Source organism: Artemia sp. Qi Xiang Cuo, chromosome 18 (assembly GCF_049724085.1).
Source record: "Artemia sp. Qi Xiang Cuo chromosome 18, ASM4972408v1, whole genome shotgun sequence".
Taxonomy (NCBI): Eukaryota; Metazoa; Arthropoda; class Branchiopoda; order Anostraca; family Artemiidae; genus Artemia; species Artemia sp. Qi Xiang Cuo.
Window position 1 is genome coordinate 3270100 of NC_142811.1, and position 22358 is coordinate 3292457.

The 22358-nt window shown below is 36.7% G+C and overlaps 1 protein-coding gene across 1 annotated transcript; it reads right to left on the minus strand.

Moving 5' to 3' along the window:
- Positions 1-431: 431 nt before the first annotated feature.
- On the minus strand, positions 432-8986 carry LOC148941124 (uncharacterized). Its single transcript, XM_089104586.1, has 2 exons — positions 8542-8986; positions 432-1030 (listed from the first exon to the last, which is right to left on the minus strand). Exons 1-2 carry the CDS (start codon positions 8984-8986, stop codon positions 432-434), a joined length of 1044 nt encoding a protein of 347 aa, XP_088960712.1.
- Between the last annotated feature and the right edge of the window lie 13372 nt (positions 8987-22358).

Here is a 22358-nt window from a genome sequence, read left to right on the forward strand (position 1 = left end):
TATACACTGAACAAAAATAAGTAGTTTTTACAATCATGATAATCATAGACATAATCACAAATCATATATCATAATCACAAGATAAGACATAAATCAAAGACGTAAAAAAATTCCTAAAAATAAAGAGGACCAATCATGATTTAGTTTACTGGCGGAAGATTTAAGATCTTTTACTTTTTTATCAATAATTATCGAAACGAAAATGAGCTTAAATTTTTGGGACAAAAAAGAGTTACTAGTCCAAGGGGGCATATTTAAAAATAATTTAGCAAATCTGATATAAATCCTATGAACATGTTTTTTTTTTGAAGCAGGAAAAATTTGCCAAATAGGAGACAGAGCAAGAAGATAAGGCACAGTTAGACTATTATAAGCTTTAGAAAGATAGAAACGACTATGGTGTGTAACGTTAGAGACAAGTGACGCATAAGCTAACCTTGTCTTTTTTTCAAGATTTTGAATGGCAAGCTTAATAGTTTCCTAATTGAATTTCCAACGGGCATTCCCGGGTAAATAAGGCTTGTAGAGAGGGGGAGATAAGTTTCAGTAAGTTGGAGGGATTTATCAGAGTATCCTTTGAGGTTGAAACCGACAGCTACAGTTTTATCCACATTAACACTTAAACCAATCTGCTGATATTCTAGATTTAACTTCAAAAAAGAGGTCTCACAACCAGAGAAAGTGTGACTCAGACTTAGGATATCATAAGCATACGTAAGTAAAGAGACGTCTAAACCCCCGTAAATACAGGTGAACTCAATAGAACTTTGAGCTGGAATGACTGAATAATTAAATAGCGCGGGGGAAGTTAGACCTCCTTGTCTAACGCCCTTTAGCACATTAAAAAGCTCTGAACCGCGCTTCCTTTTGGCACGAAGATGTTTATAAATGTATCGAAGACATCTTATAACTGAGAAGTCAACCCCTCTCTTTAGAGCTTCTACCAAAATCTGGGCAAAAATACACGAATCAAATGCTCTGGCAATGTCCAGTGCACATAGAACAATAAAATCCCCGGAACCTTCCACATCTGCAAGAACCGTAAAAAGGGAAAAAAGAGCATGCTCACTACTAAGTTCTTTCTGAAAACCGAACTGATGTGCAGGCACAGAACACTTTTGGGAAACATTTCTAAGAATAATAGACTCAAATATTTTAAAAGGGGTGCTTGAGACAGTTATAGTACGATATGATCGACAATCATCGAGATCATTTTCCCCTTTTTTTCGGTATAGGCATAATCTGGCCAATACAAAACTGTTGAGGCACAATACCAGAAGAAATAGACATTTGAAAAAGTAACGAAAGGTGCTGCAACAAAAGACTACTACAATGTTCAAAGTGTTTAGCAGATATTAAATCAACACCGGCAGAAGATTATATATATATATATATATATATATATATATATATATATATATATATATATATATATATATATATATATATATATATATATATATATATATATATATATATATATATATATATATATATATATATATATATATATATATATATATATATATATATATATATTCGGAGGGGTGATCACCCCTCCGAAGGACGATGTAAGAAGTAAAGAACGTAAAGAACGATGTTGGCACAATGTTTTATTTTTTTTGTTTTCTTAGATCAGGGTACTTCGTATCGAAGGAGTTATCATAGAAACTTCGAAAAGGGCTCATTCGATTGGAAATTGGAATGGCTAGTTGCCTTTTTAATAGTCGAAATTAATTGGAAGGCAACTAACATAGACCCCGGCGCAGCACCGATAAGGGAAGACCGGTGGCGACGGGGCCAGAAATAACATCGGTGGTGCTCCGCCGGCGCGCCACCGCCGGTGAGATGTCGGCAGCGCGCCGCCGGTGCGATGAATGTTGACCACAAACATTAATGTTTTCATCAGTCTTTCTCAAATCCCAGCTTGAATTTACAACAGATTCCAACTTGAATTTACAGCAGATTTCGATGGTTTCCCGGGGAATTTGATATCATTTCTTCCATCTCCGCTTTAAATGAAAAAAATAATTAGCTTTTTGGCATCCCTGCTTTCAATTAAAAAAAATTAGGTATTATTATTTTAAAATGATAGCCCCCTATCCCCCCTTCGCTATAGGCAATAAAATCCTTTTTTTATAAATCATATTTCAGAGTCACCTCCGTTTCAATCTTCAATTCCCCAACCTTGTACATAGTCTATAGCTAAATTTTGTCTCAATAGAAATTTGTTTTTGTTTTTTTTTGGGGGGGGGTAAAAATTTTTCAGAAAGAAGATTGTATTTTCTTTAATTTGTGAGGCGTTCAACAATTGCCTAGTAAATATTAAGAAAATGTATCTAAAAATAGCAAAAGAAAACAAAATTCTACAAACTTAAGATTCAGCTGTTGTAACAATCTGTTGACGATTCATTTCAAAATCCAACTGAACCTGTATATTGTATACGTTCCGTTCAACTTGAAAATAAAATTCTTGACTAAGAATGATGAATCTTATAGTAGTCGGGAAACTGCATTTGAAATGGTTTAATCTCATCAAACAGTTCGTGGTAACAAACATTAAGTAAAACACGACCCGGCTCAATAGTAACCCACACTCTAAAAAACGGATACCAATTTTGATACCAATAGATACATCAAAAGAATCGGTTTTTTATGCTGATTTCAAATATATAAATTTCATCAAGTGTTACCCCTCAAAAGTTATGAGCCTGAGAATATTTGCCTTATTTTTGAAAAAGGGGGAAAACACCCCCAAAAAGTCACAGAATCTTAATGAAAATCACGCAATCAGATTCAGCGTATCAGAAAACACTGTTTTAGAGATTTAAAGCTCCTATATGCAAGAATGTGAAAATTTGTATTTTTTTTTTGCCAGAAGAAATATCACGGATGCGAGTTTTTTTTTCCAGGGGTTATCGTATCGACCCAAAGGTCCTAAAATATCGCAAGAGGGCTCATTCGAAAGGAAATCAAAAGTTCTAGTGCCCTTTTTAAATGACCAAAAAACTGAAAGGCACCTAGGCCCCCTCCCACGCTCACATGTTTCTCAAAGTCAACGGATCAAAAATTTTGAGATACTCATTGCATATTTTGAGATAGCCATTGTTCAGAATAGTCCAAAAGTCTAATAACTATGTCTCTGGGTGTTAAATGACCCGCCACAATCCCCGGGGAGGGACTGCAAGTTGTGAAATTTGCCCATTGTTTACATATAGTATTTGTTATTGGGAAGTATACAGGCGTTTTCAGGGGAGATTGTTTCTGGTGGGGGGGGGCAATAGCTTTTATATAAGCTATTAAACAAAAAAACAAGTTTTTTAACTGAAAGTAAGGAGCGACATTAAAACTTAAAACGAACAGCAATTATTCCGTATATGAAAGGGGCTGTCCCCTCCTCATCCCCTCGCTCATTGCTCTAAAGTTTGACTCTTTTTCATCTCTCTATTTTTTAAAACAATAAAAAACTTTAGCGTAAAGAGCAAGGCGTTGAGGAGGAGACAACCTCTTTCATATACGGAATAATTGCTGTTCGTTTTAAATTTAATTTCACTCCTTACTTTCAGTTAAAAAAAACTTGTTGTTTTTTTTATTTAATTACATAAAGACGATACTTTAATCATCACATGAAGAACCGTGTATATTGCCATTGTATCTGTCTGGTTTATATGTAAAGTAACACAAGAGACGAAAATTAACGAACAAGAGAATAGTGACGAATTATGGTAAACAAAGTAATATTTGGCAGGGATAGTTACAAGTGATAAATCACTAGGAGTGGCACCCTGATTGGGTGATTTTCGGGGATTCAGGAAACCAATTTTTTTTCGGGGTGATGCATAGATCTGAGGGAAATCCCCGAAAATTCTGGGATAGTGTAAGCCCTGCTTGATTCTTAATCAGAAAAATTGAAATGCTGAACCACAGAAGAAAGGAAAAGCCTCGACTTTGCGGTTGACGCCATAAAGAATTGTCGCAAAATTAATTCAAAGTCAGCCAAACGCCACCGCCTCCAATGGGGGTGCACATGTGGCGCAACGGTGGCGTTGCAACACTTCGGTGGCGGTCAACCAGGCCTCTCGTTGGCGGAGTTCGGTCGATGCGCCGGCGTGGCGCCGGGGTCTAAACTAACATCCCTTCCACGCGCAATATTTCCCCAAACACATCCAATTCAAATTTTTAGCCATTTTGTTCAACTTAGTTGATTTTCACATAGAAACTATGCTTTTGAGGAGGACACTTCCCCCACAGCCCTCAGGGCAAGGGTTGTAAGTTATGCCCCGGGGAAATATAAGGTTTTTATAGAAAGATTTCAATAAGGGCTCGTTTGATTGGAAATTCAAAGGGCTACTGCCCTTTTTAATAGTCGAAAGTGATTGGAGGGCAACTAACCCCCCTCTCACGCCCACATTTTCCCTAAACATATCCAATCAAAATTATGAGATAGCCATGTTGTTCAACGTAGTTGAAAGTTCTGGAAATTAAGTCTTTGAGGATGACATCCCCCCCCTCTGTCCGCAACCCTCCGGGAAAGGGTTGTAAATTATGACCTGGGGGCATATAAGGTTTTCATAGAAAGCGTTGTCGTAGAAACTTCAAAAAGGTCTCATTCGATTGGAAATCAAAATGGCTTGTACCCTTTTAATATTCGAAAGTGATTGGAGGGCAACTAACCCCCCTCTCACGCCCACCTTTTCCCTAAACATATCCAATCAAAATTATGAGATAGCCAAGAGCCTTCAGAGCAAAGGTTGTAAGTTATGCCCTGGGGGGATATAAGGATTTTTATAGATAGTTGTCGTAGAAACTTCAAAAAGGTCTCATTTGATTGGAAATCAAAATGGCTTGTACCCTTTTAATATTCGAAAGTGATTGGAGGGCAACTAACCCCCCTCCCACGCCCACCAATTATCCACATACATCCAATCAAAATTTTGAGATAGCCATATTGTTCAACGTAGTTCAAAGTTCTGTAAATTAGGTCTTTGAGGATAATAGCCCCCTCTGAGCCCTCAGGGCAAGGGTTATAAGTTGCGCCCTGGAGGGCATATAATGTTTTTATTGAAAGCATTGTCGTAAAAACTTGAAAAAGGGCTCATTCGATTGGAAATGCAAAGGGCTAGTGCCCTTTTTAATAGTCGAAAGTGATTTGAGGGCAAGCAACCTCCCTCTCACGCCCACCTTTTCCCCAAACACATCCAATCAAAATTTTAAGATAGCCATTTTGTTCAACGTAGTTGAAAATTCTGGAAAGTAGGTCTTTGAGGATGACAACCCACAATCCTCAGGTCAAGGGTTGCAAGTTATGCCCTGGGGGCATCTAAGGTTTTCATAGAAAGTGTTGTCGTAGAAACTCCAAAAAGGGCTCATTCGATTGGAAATTGAAATGGCTAGTGCCCTTTTTAATAGTCGAAAGTGATTGGGTGGCAACTAGCCCCCCTCTCACGCCCATCTTTTCCCCAAACACATCCAATCAAAATTTTCAGATAGCCATTTTGTTCAGCGTAGTTGAAAGTTCTGGAAATTAGGTCTTTGAGGATGACAACCCACAATCCTCAGGTCAAGGGTTACAACTTATGCCCTGGGGGCATATAAGGTTTTCATAGAAAGTTTTATCATAGAAACTTCAAAAAGGGCTCATTCGATTGGAAATTGAAATGGCTAGTGCCCTTTTTAATAGTCAAAAGGGATTGGGGGGCAACTAACCCCCCTCTCACGCCCAACATTAATCCAAATACATCCAATCAAAATTTGAGAAAGCCATTTTGTTCAGCGTAGTTGAAAGTTATGGAAATTAGGTCTTTGAGGATGACGACCCCAAACACTCAGGTCAAGATTTGCAAATTGTACCCTGAGGGCATATAAGGTTTTCATAGAAAGCGTTGTCGTAGAAACTTGAAAAAGGGCTCATTCGATTGAAAATCGAAATGGCTAGTGCCCTTTTGAATAATCGAAACTGCTTGGGGGGGGCAACTAACCCCCCTCTCACGCCCAATATTTATCCAAATACGTCCAATCAAAATTTTGAGATAGCCATTTTGTTCAACGTGGTTGAACGTTCTGGAAATTGAGTCTTTGAGGAAAATAACCTCTCAGAGCCCTCAGGGTAAGGGTTATAAGTTACGCCCTGGGGGCATATAGGTTTTTTATTGAAAGCTTTGTCGTAGAAAGTTGGACAAGAGCTCATTTGATTGGAAATTCAAAGCGTTAATTCCCTTTTTAACAGTCGAAAGTGATTGAAGGGCAACTAAAGCCCCTCTCACGCCCACATTTTCCCCAACCACATCCAATCAAAATTTTTAGATGGCCATTTAGTTCAACGTAGTTGAAAGTTTTGGAAATTAGGTCTTTAAAGATAACAGCCCCCCCCCCCATAGCCCTCAGGGTACGGGTTGTAAATTACTCCCTAAGGGTGTACGTGGTTTTTATAGAATTTGTTGACATAGAAACTTCAAAGAGAGTTCATTTGATTGGAAATTGAAAGGGCTACCCCCCTTTCTAATAGTCGAAAGTGACTGGAGCGCAAATAACCTCCCTCTCACGCCCAACATTTATCCAAACACATCCAATCAAAATTTTGAGATAGCCATTTTGTTCAAAGTAGTTGAACTCTCCGGAAATTGTATCTTTGAGGATGACATTCCCCCCACAGTCCTCAGGGTAAGGGTTGTAAGTCATGCCATGGGGGCATGCCCTTTATATAAAGTTTTTATTGATAGCTTTGTCTCAGAAACTTGAAAAAGGGCTCATTCGATTTGAAATTCAATTGGAAGGGCTAGTGCCCTTTTTATTAGTCGAAAGTGCCCTTTTTATTAGTCGAAAGTGGCCCAGGAGGCAATTGCCACCTTGCCTCCCGGCCCAGTCCGCCTCTGCTCCTAGGGCCAGATCAACAACCACTATATGTACCCCCTTAAGTGACTTCACAATAATTTGATAATAGCTAGGCCCAGGATTGAAATATTGAAATTACAGAGATGTTAAATTATGTTTTAAAAAAGGCATTTATCTGATAAACAGGGCAAAAGGCCCTGACAGAGATTAGTACAACATGTTCACTGTATGTTTAATTTATTACAAATAAACCCTACCTCAATAAAAAAACATTAACTATTCAATTATATTTAATATAAGATGTTATATAGTATTACAACATTGTATATATATATATATATATATATATATATATATATATATATATATATATATATATATATATATATATATATATATATATATATATATATATATATATATATATATATATATATATATATTTATATATATATATATATATATATATATATATATATATATATATATATATATATATATATATATATATATATATATATATATATATATATATTAATTTGAATAAAAAATTTATATTAGTTTGGCTTTTCGTCTTCATTATGGCTTTTTTTAGGCAATATCACCCGTACTTTTTTACTTTTTCAGACAACCCCAGTCTTCTTGGGTACTTTTAAATGCTCAAAAAGGCAAATAAGGTACATTTGAAATGGCTTTTTTCAGGAACGTTTGTTTTTCGATAAACAAAAGCTGTTTTACTCCACCGACTTTGTCTGAAATGGCCATAACGAAGACAGGGCTTTTGACTCATTTTAAAATTAATTATGTAAAACATTATTTGTTTTCAATTTTTTATAAGAGATATATTGCAACATTCCTGTCATGTTTTTCTTTTTTTTTTCCCAAGTTTAAGATCAACAGACAAAAAGAGAATGGGAACTTATTGAGAGTTGTATCAAATAGTATTCAATTCAATTTATTTATAACCTGTCAAAACAAAAAAGGGCGCAAGTTCCCTAAATGACAGAGTACATAAGAGAAACAAAAGAAAAAGACAAGAAAACTTATACACTGAACAAAAATAAGTAGTTGTTACAATCATAATAATCATAGACATAATCACAAATCATATATTATAATCACAAGATAAGAAATAAATCAAAGATGTAAAAAAAACTCCTAAAAATAAAGAGGACCAATCATGATTTAGTTTACTGGCGGAAGATTTAAAATCTTTTACTTTTTTTTATCAATAATTGTCGAAGGGAAAATGAGCTTAAATTTTTGGGACAAAAAAGATTTACTAATCCAAGGGGGCATATTTAAAAATAATTTAGAAAATTTGATATAAATCCAATTAAAAATTTTTTTTTTTGAAGCATGAAAAAGTTGCCAAATAGGATACAGAGCAAGAAGATGAGGCACAGTTAGACTATTATAAATTTTAGAAAGATGGAAACGACTAAGGTGTGTAACATTAGAGACAAGTGACGCATAAGCTAACCTTGTCTTTTTTCAAGATTTTGAATGGCAAGCTTAATAGTTTCCTAATTGAATTTCCAATGGGCATTCCCAGGTAAATAAGGCTTTTAGAGAGGGGGATATAAGTTTCAGTAAGTTGGAGAAATTTATCAGAGTATCCTTTGAGGTTGAAACCGACAGCTACAGTTTTATCCACATTAAAACTTAAACCAATCTGCTGATATTCTAGTTTTAACTTCGAAAAAGTACTCTCACAACCAGAGAAAGTGTGACTCAGATTTCGGATATCATCACCATACGTAAGTAAAGAGACGTCTAAACCCCCGTAAATACAGGCGGACTCAATAGAACTTTGAGCTGGAATGATTGAATTATTAAAAAGCGTGGGGAAGGTGAGACCTCCTTGTCTAACACCCTTTAGCACATTAAAAAGCTCTGAACCGCGCTTCATTTTGGCACAAAGATGTTTATACATGTATCGAAGACATCTTATAACTGAGAAGTCAACCCCTCTCTTTAGAGCTTCTACCAAAATCTGGGCAAAAATACACGAATCAAATGCTCTGGCAATGTCCAGTGCACATAGAACAATAAAATCCCGGGAACCTTCCACATCTGCAAGAACCGTAAAAAGGGAAAAAAGAGCATGCTCACGACTAACTTCTTTCTGAAAACTGAACTGCTGCGCAGGCATAGAACACTTTTGGGAAATATCTCTAAGAATAATAGACTCAAATATTTTTAAAAGTGGTGCTTGAGACAGTTATAGGCCGATATGATTGACAATCATCGAGATCGTTTGCCCCTTTTTTGGTATAGGCATAATCTGGCCAATACAAAACTGTTGAGGCGCAATACCAGAAGAAATAGACATTTGAAAATGTAACGAAAGGTGCTGCAACAAAAGACTACTACAATGTTCAAAGTGTTTAGCAGATATTAAATCAACACCGGCAGAAGATTTTTTATTAATTTTTTTAGATTAAACTCAATATCGGACGGCGTCACTATAAAAGGAGAACGAACAGAATTAGCAAGCAAACGGTCATGCTCTTTTTCATATTTACTTTCTGCAACAAGGTCAGGAGACGAAAACTCACTTTTATAATAATCAATCCAACTTTTTTCTGGAATACTACCGACAGAAGTCCGGTTACTGCGTTTAAAACTACTCCACAAAAGTGAAGGATCACTAGCTATCTTATCAACATTTTTTTTTTGAATCAACATCATTTTGTGGTCTTTGAGGGCTCTTGTGAACTTTCTTTTTGTCTTCAGACGCAATTCGTTTATTATACCGGAGCGCGGTTTATCGGATTCGTTCCAGATTCGGAGCCAAAATTTAGCTGAATTACAAGCTGCAACAAGACTTTGATTTTTAGACCAGTCGGTGATTTCTGTCTTTTTGCGAACGCGTCTAGATGGGACTGCACACTTCTGTGCATCGAAGCGCGTGGTTGATTTCTGCAAGATAAATCGTAAGCTGTATTTCGATCTCGTACTCACTAATATAAGACCTGCATTCTGAATTAAGTAGGTGAAAAGGAACTTTAATTTTGTTGAGTAACGTGTCACACTTGGTGATAACTCGGAGATGTGTCTAAATCGGCCCAAGTATAAAAAAAAGAATACCAACGCCATCTAGCTTTCCGCATTTTTTGGGTCTTTTTTAGGGTAATACTAAGGTAAAATTATGGTTAGGTTACTAATGTTCTTTGGGTTGAATCTTTAGCTTTTAAATACGGGAAGATTGGAATTGAAAAGTAATTATAGTTTAGCGTATGGTGGTTTCATTAAAATATACTAATGATTTGTTTATAAGCTACTACAAAAAAGGAGAAAGCAGAGTCAATTAAGTAATGATTTGTTGCAATTCCTTTCGAAGTATTTCAACAATATCCATATTAATACACAGCTTAGGTTTTCAGCTAGGTTTCATAGCTATAACGTTGAATAGCTGAAAACCTAAGCTATAACTTCTCTGAAATTCCTATCCAAAAGGACCAGAGGTCACCCCAGCAAACAAGATGCCATAAATGTATCTTTTATACCTTAGGTCAACAACGCCATTCCGAACCACAGACGTACATAAGCAAGGAATTGGTTATTTCTCAATTTCCTTTCAAAGCCTACACATACCGGGATATGTGGTTCTGTTTGGTTAATTTCCAATTTTTATCTTAGTAAAAAGTGTTATTTCCAAACTTTGCATTTTCTATTCTGCGTCTTAATATTTTATTTTAGTAAAATCAAATTGTGACTTAATTGGTCGGCTTACTACAAAATATCCTTTAGCCGTATTGATATAATCTCTTTTTTAACTGATTAGAAGGTGGCTGGAAAGAATCTACAAGTCACATCTGTTTGTATTATGGATTCCGTTCGCACAGGAACGTTTGGGCTGATGGCAAAGAGTCACATCTCTCTCTCTCTCTGCTCTGGATCCCCAGCAGGAGTAATTAGTCAAGTTGTTCACAAGCTAAGACTGCATTTATTTAGAGGTGGCTTGAGTAAAACACAAAAAATAAAAGGAGCGCAGCATGAATATGTATGCAAAAATATGTATGCAAAAATAGACAAGAGTCAAAAATCCTACTGTCCCTTGCAGGAATCCACGCAAAACTTTCTTGAGGACAAGGACGATTTTTTTTTTCTTTCTTCATCATTTGTGTTTCAAAAAGGTATGAGTGATGATAGTGGTCAAATATGGTTCTGAAGCTTGGGTGCTACAAAAAACGGAGGAAGATTTGCTATGTGTTTTTCATTGCACCATAGGACCATACTGAGGACCGCCTTCTAGGACCATAATGAGAGAAAGGCTGATATGGGTAGGGTAAGTTCTGCGGATGAAGGATGACAGATTGCCAAAGATTGTTCTTTTTGGCCAACCGTCTAAGGCTAGACCGAAAATAGGTCTTCAAAGGCTGGGGTGGGGGGATGTTAAGAAAGATTTACGGGAAATGGAAAATTATTGAGAGGGTATAAGGAGGAAGGCTTTGAATAGATTGATATGGAGAAGGAGCTGGCGTATCTGTGTTGGCCTCAGGTGGCTTGGTGCTTCGGTGAGTTTTTAGTAGTAGTGGTAGTAGTAGCACTAGTACTACCAGTAAATGTGGTACAAGACTAAAAGTACCACATAGTAGCACGAGAGGCAGGTTTGCAAAGAGACGCCACAGACAAAAATAATGTAAAGCGAATTTGAAAAAGAACATTTTTTTGGTGACAAATAAATGCGATGTTTGTCCTTATTAGTTATGTTTTGTTCCAAAAATGTTTTCATGAATTTTCAATGTTAAAACCCATCTTGTTAAAATCATAAGGTCTTTAAAAAAGAAATTGAAGAAAATCTGAGGTTAGTGTTGGAATGATCATTAATCTTGTGCCGTCAGTCATTATCCTTCTATTCTTCAATAAAATTGTCTGGCGAGAACATAAACTGTTTGAATAGATAGGTATTTTATATAAACATGACCCAGTCTCTATTTTTTAACATTGTAGCATACTTTAGACTTGTTCAACAAGTCTGCAGCAACATCAACAGTCCCAAAGAAGTGGAAGAAGGCCACAGTAATTCCTATATTGAAGACAGGAAAGGATCCAAAACTTCCAGCCTCCTACAGACCTATAGCCCTCACTTCATGCCTCTGAAAACTTATGGAACACCTTGTTAAGTTAAGAATTCTCCCAGAACTACCAAATTCACTCCAACATGAACAATTTGGTTTTCTCCCTCATAGAGGAACCACAGATGCACTTCTAACGTTAGAACACCAGACGAAATCTGGCTTCAAGCAGGGTACGGAGATACTAGCAGCCTTCTAGGATATGAGGGCTGCTGTCGATCGGGTTAGTGTGGATAACCTGATGGGAAAGTTACAGTCTTTCCAAATATGCCTAGAACTGAGGATGTGGATAGAAGATTACTTGAGAGGCCGAGAACTGGAGATCCATATGGGGGAGAGTAAATCTCCATCAAAAACAAAGCCAGATGTGGGAGTACCTCAAGGGGGGGTACTAAGCCCACTCCTCTTCCTTATTTATTGCAGTGATATTAGTTTTGAACATATTCTGGGATGCAAACTGTATTTGTATGCTGATGATATTGCACTTGTTGTAACATCAAGGGATAAGCATGCCCTGCAAGCTGCTGTCCAGAAGGGTCTTGATTATCTTGGTCTATGGGCAACTGTCAACAACATGGAATTCTCTCCTGCTAAATCAGCAGTGCTCCTCTTCACAAGGACAAAGATTCATTCAACGCCAAGGCTCTCAATTAATGGCACTGCTGTCCCAGCAGTTGAAAAGTTCTGCTACCTTGGGGTGACTTTTGACACTTCACTCTCATTGACTCACCATGTGAATTATTTAATTGGAAACCTCAAGAGCAGAGCCAACTCTGTCAATGCTATTTGCTTATCTAAGAGAGGAGCCCCTTCTCTGTTGCCACCCAGCTTGTGAGAGCAGTTGTAATAAGTAAGCTGGATTATGGCTGCCTCCTATACCGAGAAGCACCTGCCCAACTCCTGAAAAAACTGGATACAGCCTTGCATTGTATACTGAGGAAAATTCTCGGATGCCTAAAATCAACCCCCCTACCTGCAATATACTGTGAACTAGGACTGATAACATTAGAAACTGGAATGAAGAAATTAGAAGCACAATATTTTACACGGAAGATGTTGATCCCAAATGACATTATCTACAAAGAACTTATTGAAACATATGATCAGAACCAAAGATTCCAACCAAAATCAATTCCACCATGCTGTCGAATGGTGAAACACATCTCTGAAACAGCTGCTCCCATCCCAACTCCTGATGTTATTGATGAGGTAGGTTCAGCTTCTAGTACAGGTATAAAGTCAAATATAGCGCGACCCCCGGTCTCCAGGGGGAGCCCAGAGGAACCGCCAGAGATGGGAAGAGGTAGGTGGCATGAATGGGTAGACCAGTGGACACAGACTGGGCATAGAATTGTATTCACTGATGGATCATGCTTTGCCACTGGTGGTGGGGCTGCGGTTGTAGTCCTCGGGCTCAGTCACGCACTGTCTTTTAAAGTAACAGAGAAGTTGTCTATATTTTCACTTGAGTTGCATGCACTATTGAAAGCGTTTGAATTTATTGCAAGTGTTTTGCCAGTAGGTAAATATTTGATATGCAGTGACTCACTTTCAGTGCTGAATTATCTGATGTATGGCCATAGGCCAGCAAGAAAATCAGTGCTGCTTTTGGAAAATATACTGCTAAAACTAATGACAGCCAAGTATGAGATTATAGCAACATGGGTACCAGCATATGTTGGAATTAGGGGAAATGAGCAGGCAGATAAGCTGGCAAAATGGGGTGCTAGGTATGGGGAGAATTTAGTATGCCAGTATTCAGTGAATGATTTTTTATGTTATTATGATAAGTTGCTAAAAGAGAAGGAGAAAGAGGTTTTTGGTCAAAGGTCTCAGAACCGGATCCTTGATTTGTATGATTATGGTACCCCACCTCCTGATCTCTGTCACCCAGTCAGACATCTGGCTATCAGTATATTCAGGCTCAGAACAGGCCATGCTCGAATTAGGAGTGTATTATTTAAATGGAAGTCAGTAGACTCCCCATTGTGTGAGGTCTGCAATGTAGAAGAGGATGTTAGACATATTTTAATGTATTGTAAAAAGTATGAGAGACAAAGATTGCCACTTAAAAAAGCGTGCCTAAAGTATTTTGGTGCATTCACGCTCAGAAGTATCCTGGGCCATGCACAGGCACCACCATGGGCTAGAAAAAATCTGTGGAAGTACTAGGCCGTTTTATTGTAAATACTAAGCTACACTTAGAGCTGTAATTTGTATTAATAATTGTATATATAAATATTATTGCACATTATTTTAATATTGTACATGTAAATTAGTGAAGTGTAAGCTATATGTATGAGTATGTGTATCTATTGCAAGCCAAGCTCATCAGTTTAAATTGCCATATCAGCCAGTTGTGTTTGAATTGTAAATATGGAGGCTCATTTGTGACACCATTGGACAGAGTTGAATACAGCCTGATATTGGCTTATTATTGCCTGGAGATTCTTCAAAACCCCTCCCTAACCACAGTGACAAAGGCCAGATGGCTTTTTTAAATTATTTGACCCTCGGTCATGACAGAACAACCGCTGGACAGCCGAAATTTTGACGTGGAATACCTTCATCCCTAATGGGTCTGATGAAATCATGGAGACGTGCACAATGGGCAGCTTGCCCAGGAGTGCTACAAACAAACAAACAACATACTTTAGTTGGACGCTTGAATTATATGCTTTTGGTCTATGCGCGACACAAGTCCTTTTTTCTCTTCTGTCAGCTCTGGTAATATACCTTATTCGTTTTTGAAGCGCCACTGTCGGAGAGAAAAAGAACTACTCGTGGCAGCCCTGTTGTTGGTAAAAATCGCTCATCTGTAATAGGAATAAAGAAGAAAATAACAACAAAAGTCTACTTTTTGTGGTCTTTTTCGAGTCTCATCAATGGGAGGACCATACTGTTGTGTTCCCTTGTGCAAAGAATCTTAGAAAAAAATCTGAGACCTAAAACTACCTGACAGAGTAAGTAAAACAGTTTCTTAGAGCCTTTATCACTAACATAACATTTTCAGCGCCAAAGCCTCGTGTAGTATTTTGAGATTTATAGTTTACAAAAAGCCTGATTGACTTTTAAATAAGTCAAATGAACTAAGAAGTATCCTAGACTGTAATTTAACCTTGGGTTGGTAATACTAGTGGTTAAAAGGACTATCTACATGGTATTGCCTGATAAGGTTGTTTAGGCCTTTTGCTATGCAGACAATGAACCTCCCTCCTAATGGATCAGATATAGTCCTGGACTATCTATGCCATTTTTTATTGGTCCTTTGCTAATACAGGTGTGCTGTACCCATAAAAATCACTGTAGGCTGTAAGGGATTTCAAAGAAGTTCATGAATAAGTATTTTTTTAAATGTGTTTAACTTTGGGTTGGTAAAACTAGTAGTTAAAAGGGCTATCTTTGTGGTATTGCCTGATAAGCTTGTTTAGGCCTATGCTGTGCAGGCAATACACCCTCTCCTAGTGGTTCCAAATATGGTCCTGGACTATATATTAACTTGAAAGGAATTGTTGAATAAATATTATTTAAGATGTAGATAAATATGAAGAAAACTATGGTAATGTAATCAATAAAGTGTATTACACTTTATAAAGGAAGACTGTTATGGTCTTATTGTTTTCTTTTTGTAGGTCTACCCATTATAAATCTGATAGAAAATCAGAGGTAAAATTTCAGCAGTTCATATTATTGACTTACAAATAAAGTAAACATACTACTTGATGCCCTTTTATGCTCTTAACAAATATAATGATCATTTTTGTCAAAATGAATCCTACCCCCATCCCTAGGCTATATATTCCAATTCAGGTTATATATTTGCGCATTAGAGGAAGGGGGGGGGTATATTTTGAACTGACCTATCAAGTTTATAAGAAATAAACATGACCCCCACGGCCCTCGTGAGCAAATAAATAACGTGAATTAGTATATAGATAGATGTGGGGTTAAAATTCATTTCTGAAAAAATTATTGTTATATTTGGAAAGAGCATAAAAAAGGCATCATCTAGTATGTTTACTTTATATGTAAATCCATGATAAGAACTATCAAAAATTTACCCAATCAGAATTAGAGGGGTATTGTCTGGGTGACAACTATCATGCTGAGAAAGTATAAATTCAGGAATCTAAAAGTTCCAGTTGTATTGACATGTTTTAGGATTTAGTTGTAATAGCACTTTTTCTTACATTTAGAAACAGTAACAACGGGGGAATAATTGATAAATTTCTTTTTTTTTAACCTTGTTCCCATCAGGGGCATAGCTCCAGAATTTGATAAAATTCTACTTAAGCTTCTTTTGGCAATCTTGGAAAAGGTATAGGTCAGGAAAACGAAAATTTCAGTGATGGGTCTACAGGACAAAGTATGTCCTGAGAAGGTGTTCTGAAGGTTCTACCTCCACTCCTCCCGCTCGAGGGCCCTGACCTTTCATTTTGAGTGAAACCTTGCAAAATAGATCTTCTGATTAAATGAATTACAAAAACAAAATTTTCAGCTTCACAACTTTTCTCAATCCCAAGTATTAAGGCTTTAAAGATACACAAATAAATTTCCTATATTAAAAAAAAACCATTGATATGGCTAAAAATTCTACTCAAATAACAGTAATTGTATTTTCAGACCTAACGCCAGAGAAAAAGAAACCAATAACTGAAAATTAAGGTAAAGACTTGTTTTGTCAAATTTCAATAGGTTCTACCTGTTATGTAGGCAAATTTCAGGACCCTTTAGTAGGAGAAGGAGTGGAGGTAGGTAATTCAAAATAACATACCAGGACATAACTTAGCCTGTAGATACATCTGTCTTTTTTTTAAAATTATAATTTATCTAGTGTTTGCTATATTGGATTGGGTTTATTTTAGGAAAAATAAACTTTCAGGTTTGGTTATACAGGCTTAATTGTGTCCTGGTAAGGTATTATGAAGTACCTCCCTCCACTCCTTCCTCTAGAGGGTCCTGACCTTTGATGACATTTAAAAATCTGTGTTATAAAAGTGAAACCTTGCAAAATAGATCTTCTGCCTAAATGAAGTACAACAAAGATTTTTTTAGATTCACAACTTTGCTGAATCCAAAGTTATAAGGTTTTAAAGTTATGAAAATAAATTTAATAAATTTTGAAAAAAAAAACCCATTGATTAAAATTCTACTCAAATAAAAAAAATTGTATTTTCAGAACTAAAGCCAGATAAAAAGAAAATGATAACTAAAAAATAATGTAAAATTTTGTCTTGTCTAAAGTTCAATAAGTAGAGACCTGTCATGTAGGCAAATTTCAGGACCCTCTAGAGAGAGACGGAGTAAAGGTCGGTACTCCAAAATACCATCCTGGGACTTGCTTCAGCCTGTAGATCCATCCTTCAGAATTTCATTTTCCGAACCTAACTCCTGTACAAGATAGCCAAAAGTAGCTAAAGTAGAATTTTATTCCAGCAATTTATTGGTGTAGGGGGGGCAAAAACTCCATATTCATGGGCTCTATTATATTTCATTTTGTCCAATTTATTGGAAAAAACTATGGTAATGTAGGTTAATCATTAAAGTGTATTGTACTTTATAAAGGAAGGATGTTATGGTCTTAGTGTTTTATTTTGTACAATGCCATCCTCAAAGAATACCACTAGTTTTAATCCCAAAGAAAAATTAATAGTAAAATTCTAGTTTAACTGCTTGTTGCTGTCTTAGAAAGTGGTTAGGTAAATGAAACCTTCAGTAATGAATCCAGGACCAAAAACACAATATAAAAAGGTATTACTAAGCTTCCATTTTAACACTCTTCTGATTTACAATTCTTAGAAATTTGCCTACTTGGCAGGTTATACCTATTGAAATTTTGACAAAACAGCATATTACCTTAATTTTCAGTCATCAGTTTCTTTTTCTGTGGTTTTAATTCTGAAAATGCAATTCCTATTATTTGAGTAGAATATTAAGCCATATCAATGGGTTTTTTATAAATTTAGGAAATATATTTGCAGATCTTTGAAACCTCATGAATTTGGATTGAGTAAAGTTGTGAAGCTGAAAATAGGTTTCTTGTTCTTAATTAAAGCAGAAGATCTGTTTTGCAAGGTTTCAGTGTCAGAACACAAAGATTTTGAAAGGTCATCAAATGTCACTGCTTTCTAGAGGGGGAAGGAGTGGAGGCAGGAATTTCAAAATACCTTACTATGACGTACTTTAGTCTACTTGTACCTGAGGTAAAATGTTTTTTTTTTGAAATTTCATAGACCGTAGACCTGTCAAGCAGACAAATTCCTAAGACTTAGAAATCATAAGATCGTTAATGTGGAAGCTTGGTAATACATTTCCAAAGTATGGGTTTTGCCTTGGATTCATAACTGAAAGTTTCATTTTCCTAACCTAACCCCTTTTGAAGATAGCAAAAAGTGTCAACAATTTACTTACATTTCTTTCAGTTAGCAGTGTAAAACCTCTTAAGAAAACTGAAAGATAAATTCTCCCCTTGAATGTTCCTGAAAATGAATGGAAGCTTTAGCCTTAAGGAACAAAGGTAGATTAGCCTCAACCCTATAATGCCAAGCATTAACAATGCTAATACCAATTTCATGTTCTTTATCATAAAGCAAATAATTTTTACATTTCACAGAAATTCTGAACTCCTTTTTTTTTGTTGGGGTGGGGGGACACGAGGGGTCTATATCCAGATAGTCAAGGGGCATGGAATACATAATATTTGTTTCTTCACATTTTTGGGGGGTGGCTGCCCCCCCCCCAAACCACCCCCCGGAGTATGCCTTAACGTTTTGTTTTTCAGAATGGAATGATTCAGTGCTACTTGTTTTGGTTCACATCTCGATTTAACTTTGATAGTAACTTCACTTTGAACCTTGATCCTTTTTATCATTTCACTCTGTTATAAAAGAATACCACATCACTGTATCACAGTATCACTCTGTGATAAGATAAGAGAGTACCACAATTGAGTGTTTGATTCACTCATCTATCTCATTGACTGCTGATGGGTTCTGATGTATTTGTGTTACCTTTATCTTGCAATGTTACTTATAAATAAAAAGAGGAGAATTTGAAAGTATCTTTTTCTTCTTTACATTAGTTACCTATATTTACACTTCAGAGCAAATTAAGATCAATCATGATATGTGAATTGATCTAAAAAAGTGCTCTAAAAATTGCTACATTTTTTATAAAAAATCTCTTTGATATTCTTTTAATATTTTGGTCAAACATGTGACTTGTTTTTTAAAAATTAAGGTTTTAGTATCTAAATCAAAAAAGAAAACTAAAAGGAAGTGTTTGTACCCATCCCAAATTTTCTTGAATTGGTTGTGCTGTAATTTTCTAGTTTTATGAAGCTTTTCTTATCTACCAACCCAACCTCCTGTGCTTTATTGAGATTATATTCTTTGGTGTCGATCATACTATTTTGACGACCACTGGATGGTAAATATTGCTAATTAATTGTCCTGTCAGTGCCAAAGCTCTAAAAAGTCTCTATTACAAAAAACAAGAAAATCCTCAGGTTCAAGTGGCCTAAGAAATGAATTAGGGGGTAATTGGGCACGTCTGGCGGGCCACCCCTAGTTAAACCCCAGCAATAACCAATTTAAAGTAGTTTTTAATATCTACAAATTTTACACTTGTAGACTCACCAGACACTCCCCATCAAATCCCAGTCATCAAAAGCCCCATTCAACGGAATGAAACAAATTATACTTCTGAAAAACCCAGAGGTATCCATACTTTTTACCCTTCACCCTTTTGGTTGTCACTGAACTTGCATGGTCGGTGAGCGGAGCAAGAACACTACTACAATCAAGAGTCAATGATTAGAATTTTCACAATCCTTAGGGGCTATCACTTCCTACCCTTCAATGCAGAATATGCTCCAGTTCAAAAATTGGTTTTCCTCCCCCTAAAGAGGATTCAAGCTTGCAGTTCTATTTTTAATTAACTGATTAGGGATACAAAGGCTACTTGAGAGATTTTGGGAAGTGATAAGCCCTGAGGATTGTCGAAAATCTGACTGCTCATCAGCCCTTGTTACAACTATCATTCTAATAGTGGACTTATATTTCAGGTTTCCTTTCACATGCTTCCAAGTGATAAGGATCTGAGAAAGGAGTGGCTTGTGAAGCTTCGAAGAGATGAAGGTCCCTTGTTCCAAATCTCAGATGCCGACACTAGAGTATGTTCTAGACATTTCAACACTGAGGACTTCTATGCTGGTTTTGCATCCGGAAGAAGAGAACTCAAACCAGGATCTATCCCAAGTATTTTTCCTTGGACAAATGAATCATTGTTCAGGCGAAAAGCTCGTAAAGAAAGATAAGTTAGTGAGAAACATCACAAAGACCGGAAAAAACTCAGTGCTGAGATTACTCAAGTTGAAGATGTGTCTGCAAGTGGGCTACTGCACACTATAACAAGCGAGGAACTTTTTGGAAGTGGTGATGGCAAGGAACCTTGTGAAATTGGTGAAAAAACTAGCCCAGGGAATGTTAGCAGTACCAGTGATAATGTGACTGTCAGTTTATTATCAAGAGTTAGAGAACTAGAAGCAAAGGCAAGGTATATGCAAATTACACTTCAAGATAAAAAGAAAGAGATGGAAAAACTGCAGCACATTAATATGGACATAAAAAGGAAACTCGTTGCCTTTGGTCAAGCTTTGAAAGATGGTACATTTACTTATGCTAACGTGAAAAAGGATAACAAACTACTGCAGTTCTATACTGGGTTCACCTGTTCATCTGACTTTGAGTCTTTTTTTGAATTCATCAACTGTGGTGAAAATGGTGAAAATGTGAGACTCACTGAAGCTCATGTGAGAGATCCCAAAGGTTCAGCTAAGAGACTCAACAGAAAGCTCTCTGGACGTGATCAGTTGCCTCTTTTACTGTGCAGGCTAAAAGTGGGATTAAACAAACAATACCTGGCATTCCGTTTTTCAATTAGTCAGGGGACCATTAGCAAAATCCTTGTGAGCTGGATCAATTTCTTATATATACAGTTGGGAAGACTTGTTCTCTGGCCGTCAAGACACTATTTCGACAGAAATATGCCAGATGACTTTAAAGCTGAATATCCCACACCTCATGTTGTGATCCGATGCAACTGAAATTCAGTGTTAAGGTCCTTTGTCATTCCTAAATAAAACTCTGTCTTAATCGTCATACAAAAGTCGGTAGACTAAAAAGGTCTCATTGGCATTGCCCCAAATGGCATTGTGACGTTTGTATCTGAGTTGTACGACCGGTCCATCTCTGATGTATAACTTGACAAAAGATGTGGAATCCTGAAGATGCCATATGGTTACGGTGATAGTATAATGGCTGATACGGGTTTCCGCACACAGACTGACTTGCCTTCTTGTGTAAGCCTAAATAGTCCCCCATTTCTTCAAAAGGATGGGCAATTTGCAGCTGCTGATGTGATTGAAAGACAGAAGATTGCCCGCCTCCGAATACACGTTGAGAGACTCATAATGTGAATTAAGTGCTATGGGATCTTAAGAGAAACAATCCCAGTTAACCTTGTCCCAGTTCTGAATCAGATGTGGACTGTTTGTGTCAAAATGACAGTCTTTATGAAACCCATGATCAGCTCTTCAGGTGAATAAGATATACAAAATTAAGAATAGTTATTTTTTCCCTGTGAGTCTACTTTTATTTGAAGCATATGCCGATCCCATGCTTAAGTATATTGAAGGGTAAATAAAAGGAATTGAAATAGAGGATACACAAATAAAAGTTCTAAGTTTTTTTTATTATCTAACAGTATTTACATAAACAGAAGATTTTGTAAAAGCAACTAATACAACCAAATCTTATTGTAAAACTATCTGAAAAAAAAACTACGTTTTCTAAAGATTTAAAGAGGCTGAGTCACAAGTTCGAACCTTAAAACGTACAGGGATTAGGAGGTGAGTGGGGGCTGCCGCCCCCCAAACCCCCGCGTCCTTATATGCCCGGGGCTGTGCTCTCCTCAAATCATCTCTACGTTTGCAAAATTTGGACATTATAAATAAAATTTATTTTAAAAAACAAACATTCTATACCCTAGAGATGCGTTTTCGTGTGCCACGCCCCGGGAAGATACAGACGCGAGGGTTTGGGGGGTGGCAGCCCCTCCACAGCACATACTAAAACCAGCACTGGTTAAGGTTCGAACTTGTGACTCAGCCTCTTTAACTCTTTAGAAAACGTATTTTTTTTAAAATAATTTATGCAGGTTTTTGTAAAGTTTATTACTTATTATTGCTTGACTAACTGTTAGCTGATCTTTTCCGGATTTAATGTTGGGGGGCTGCCGCCTCCCAAACCCACCGTTTTTGAAAATTCTTGTGTAAGGCTTTTAATTCCTGAATACTCAAATCAAATGCACAGTAAGATTTTCTTTTTTCAACTTTTCTTCAAGCATGTGGGTATACGGCATGTTATCAAAGCAGTGGAGACT

Coding starts and splice junctions, on each gene's coding strand:
- LOC148941124 (XM_089104586.1), bottom strand. CDS start 8,986: ATGCCTGCGCAGCAGTTCAGTTTTCAGAAAGAAGTTAGTCGTGAGCAT. Junction 1,031..8,541: donor CACTTTCTCTGGTTGTGAGA/GTACTTTTTCGA, acceptor CGGTTCTTGCAG/ATGTGGAAGGTTCCGGGGAT.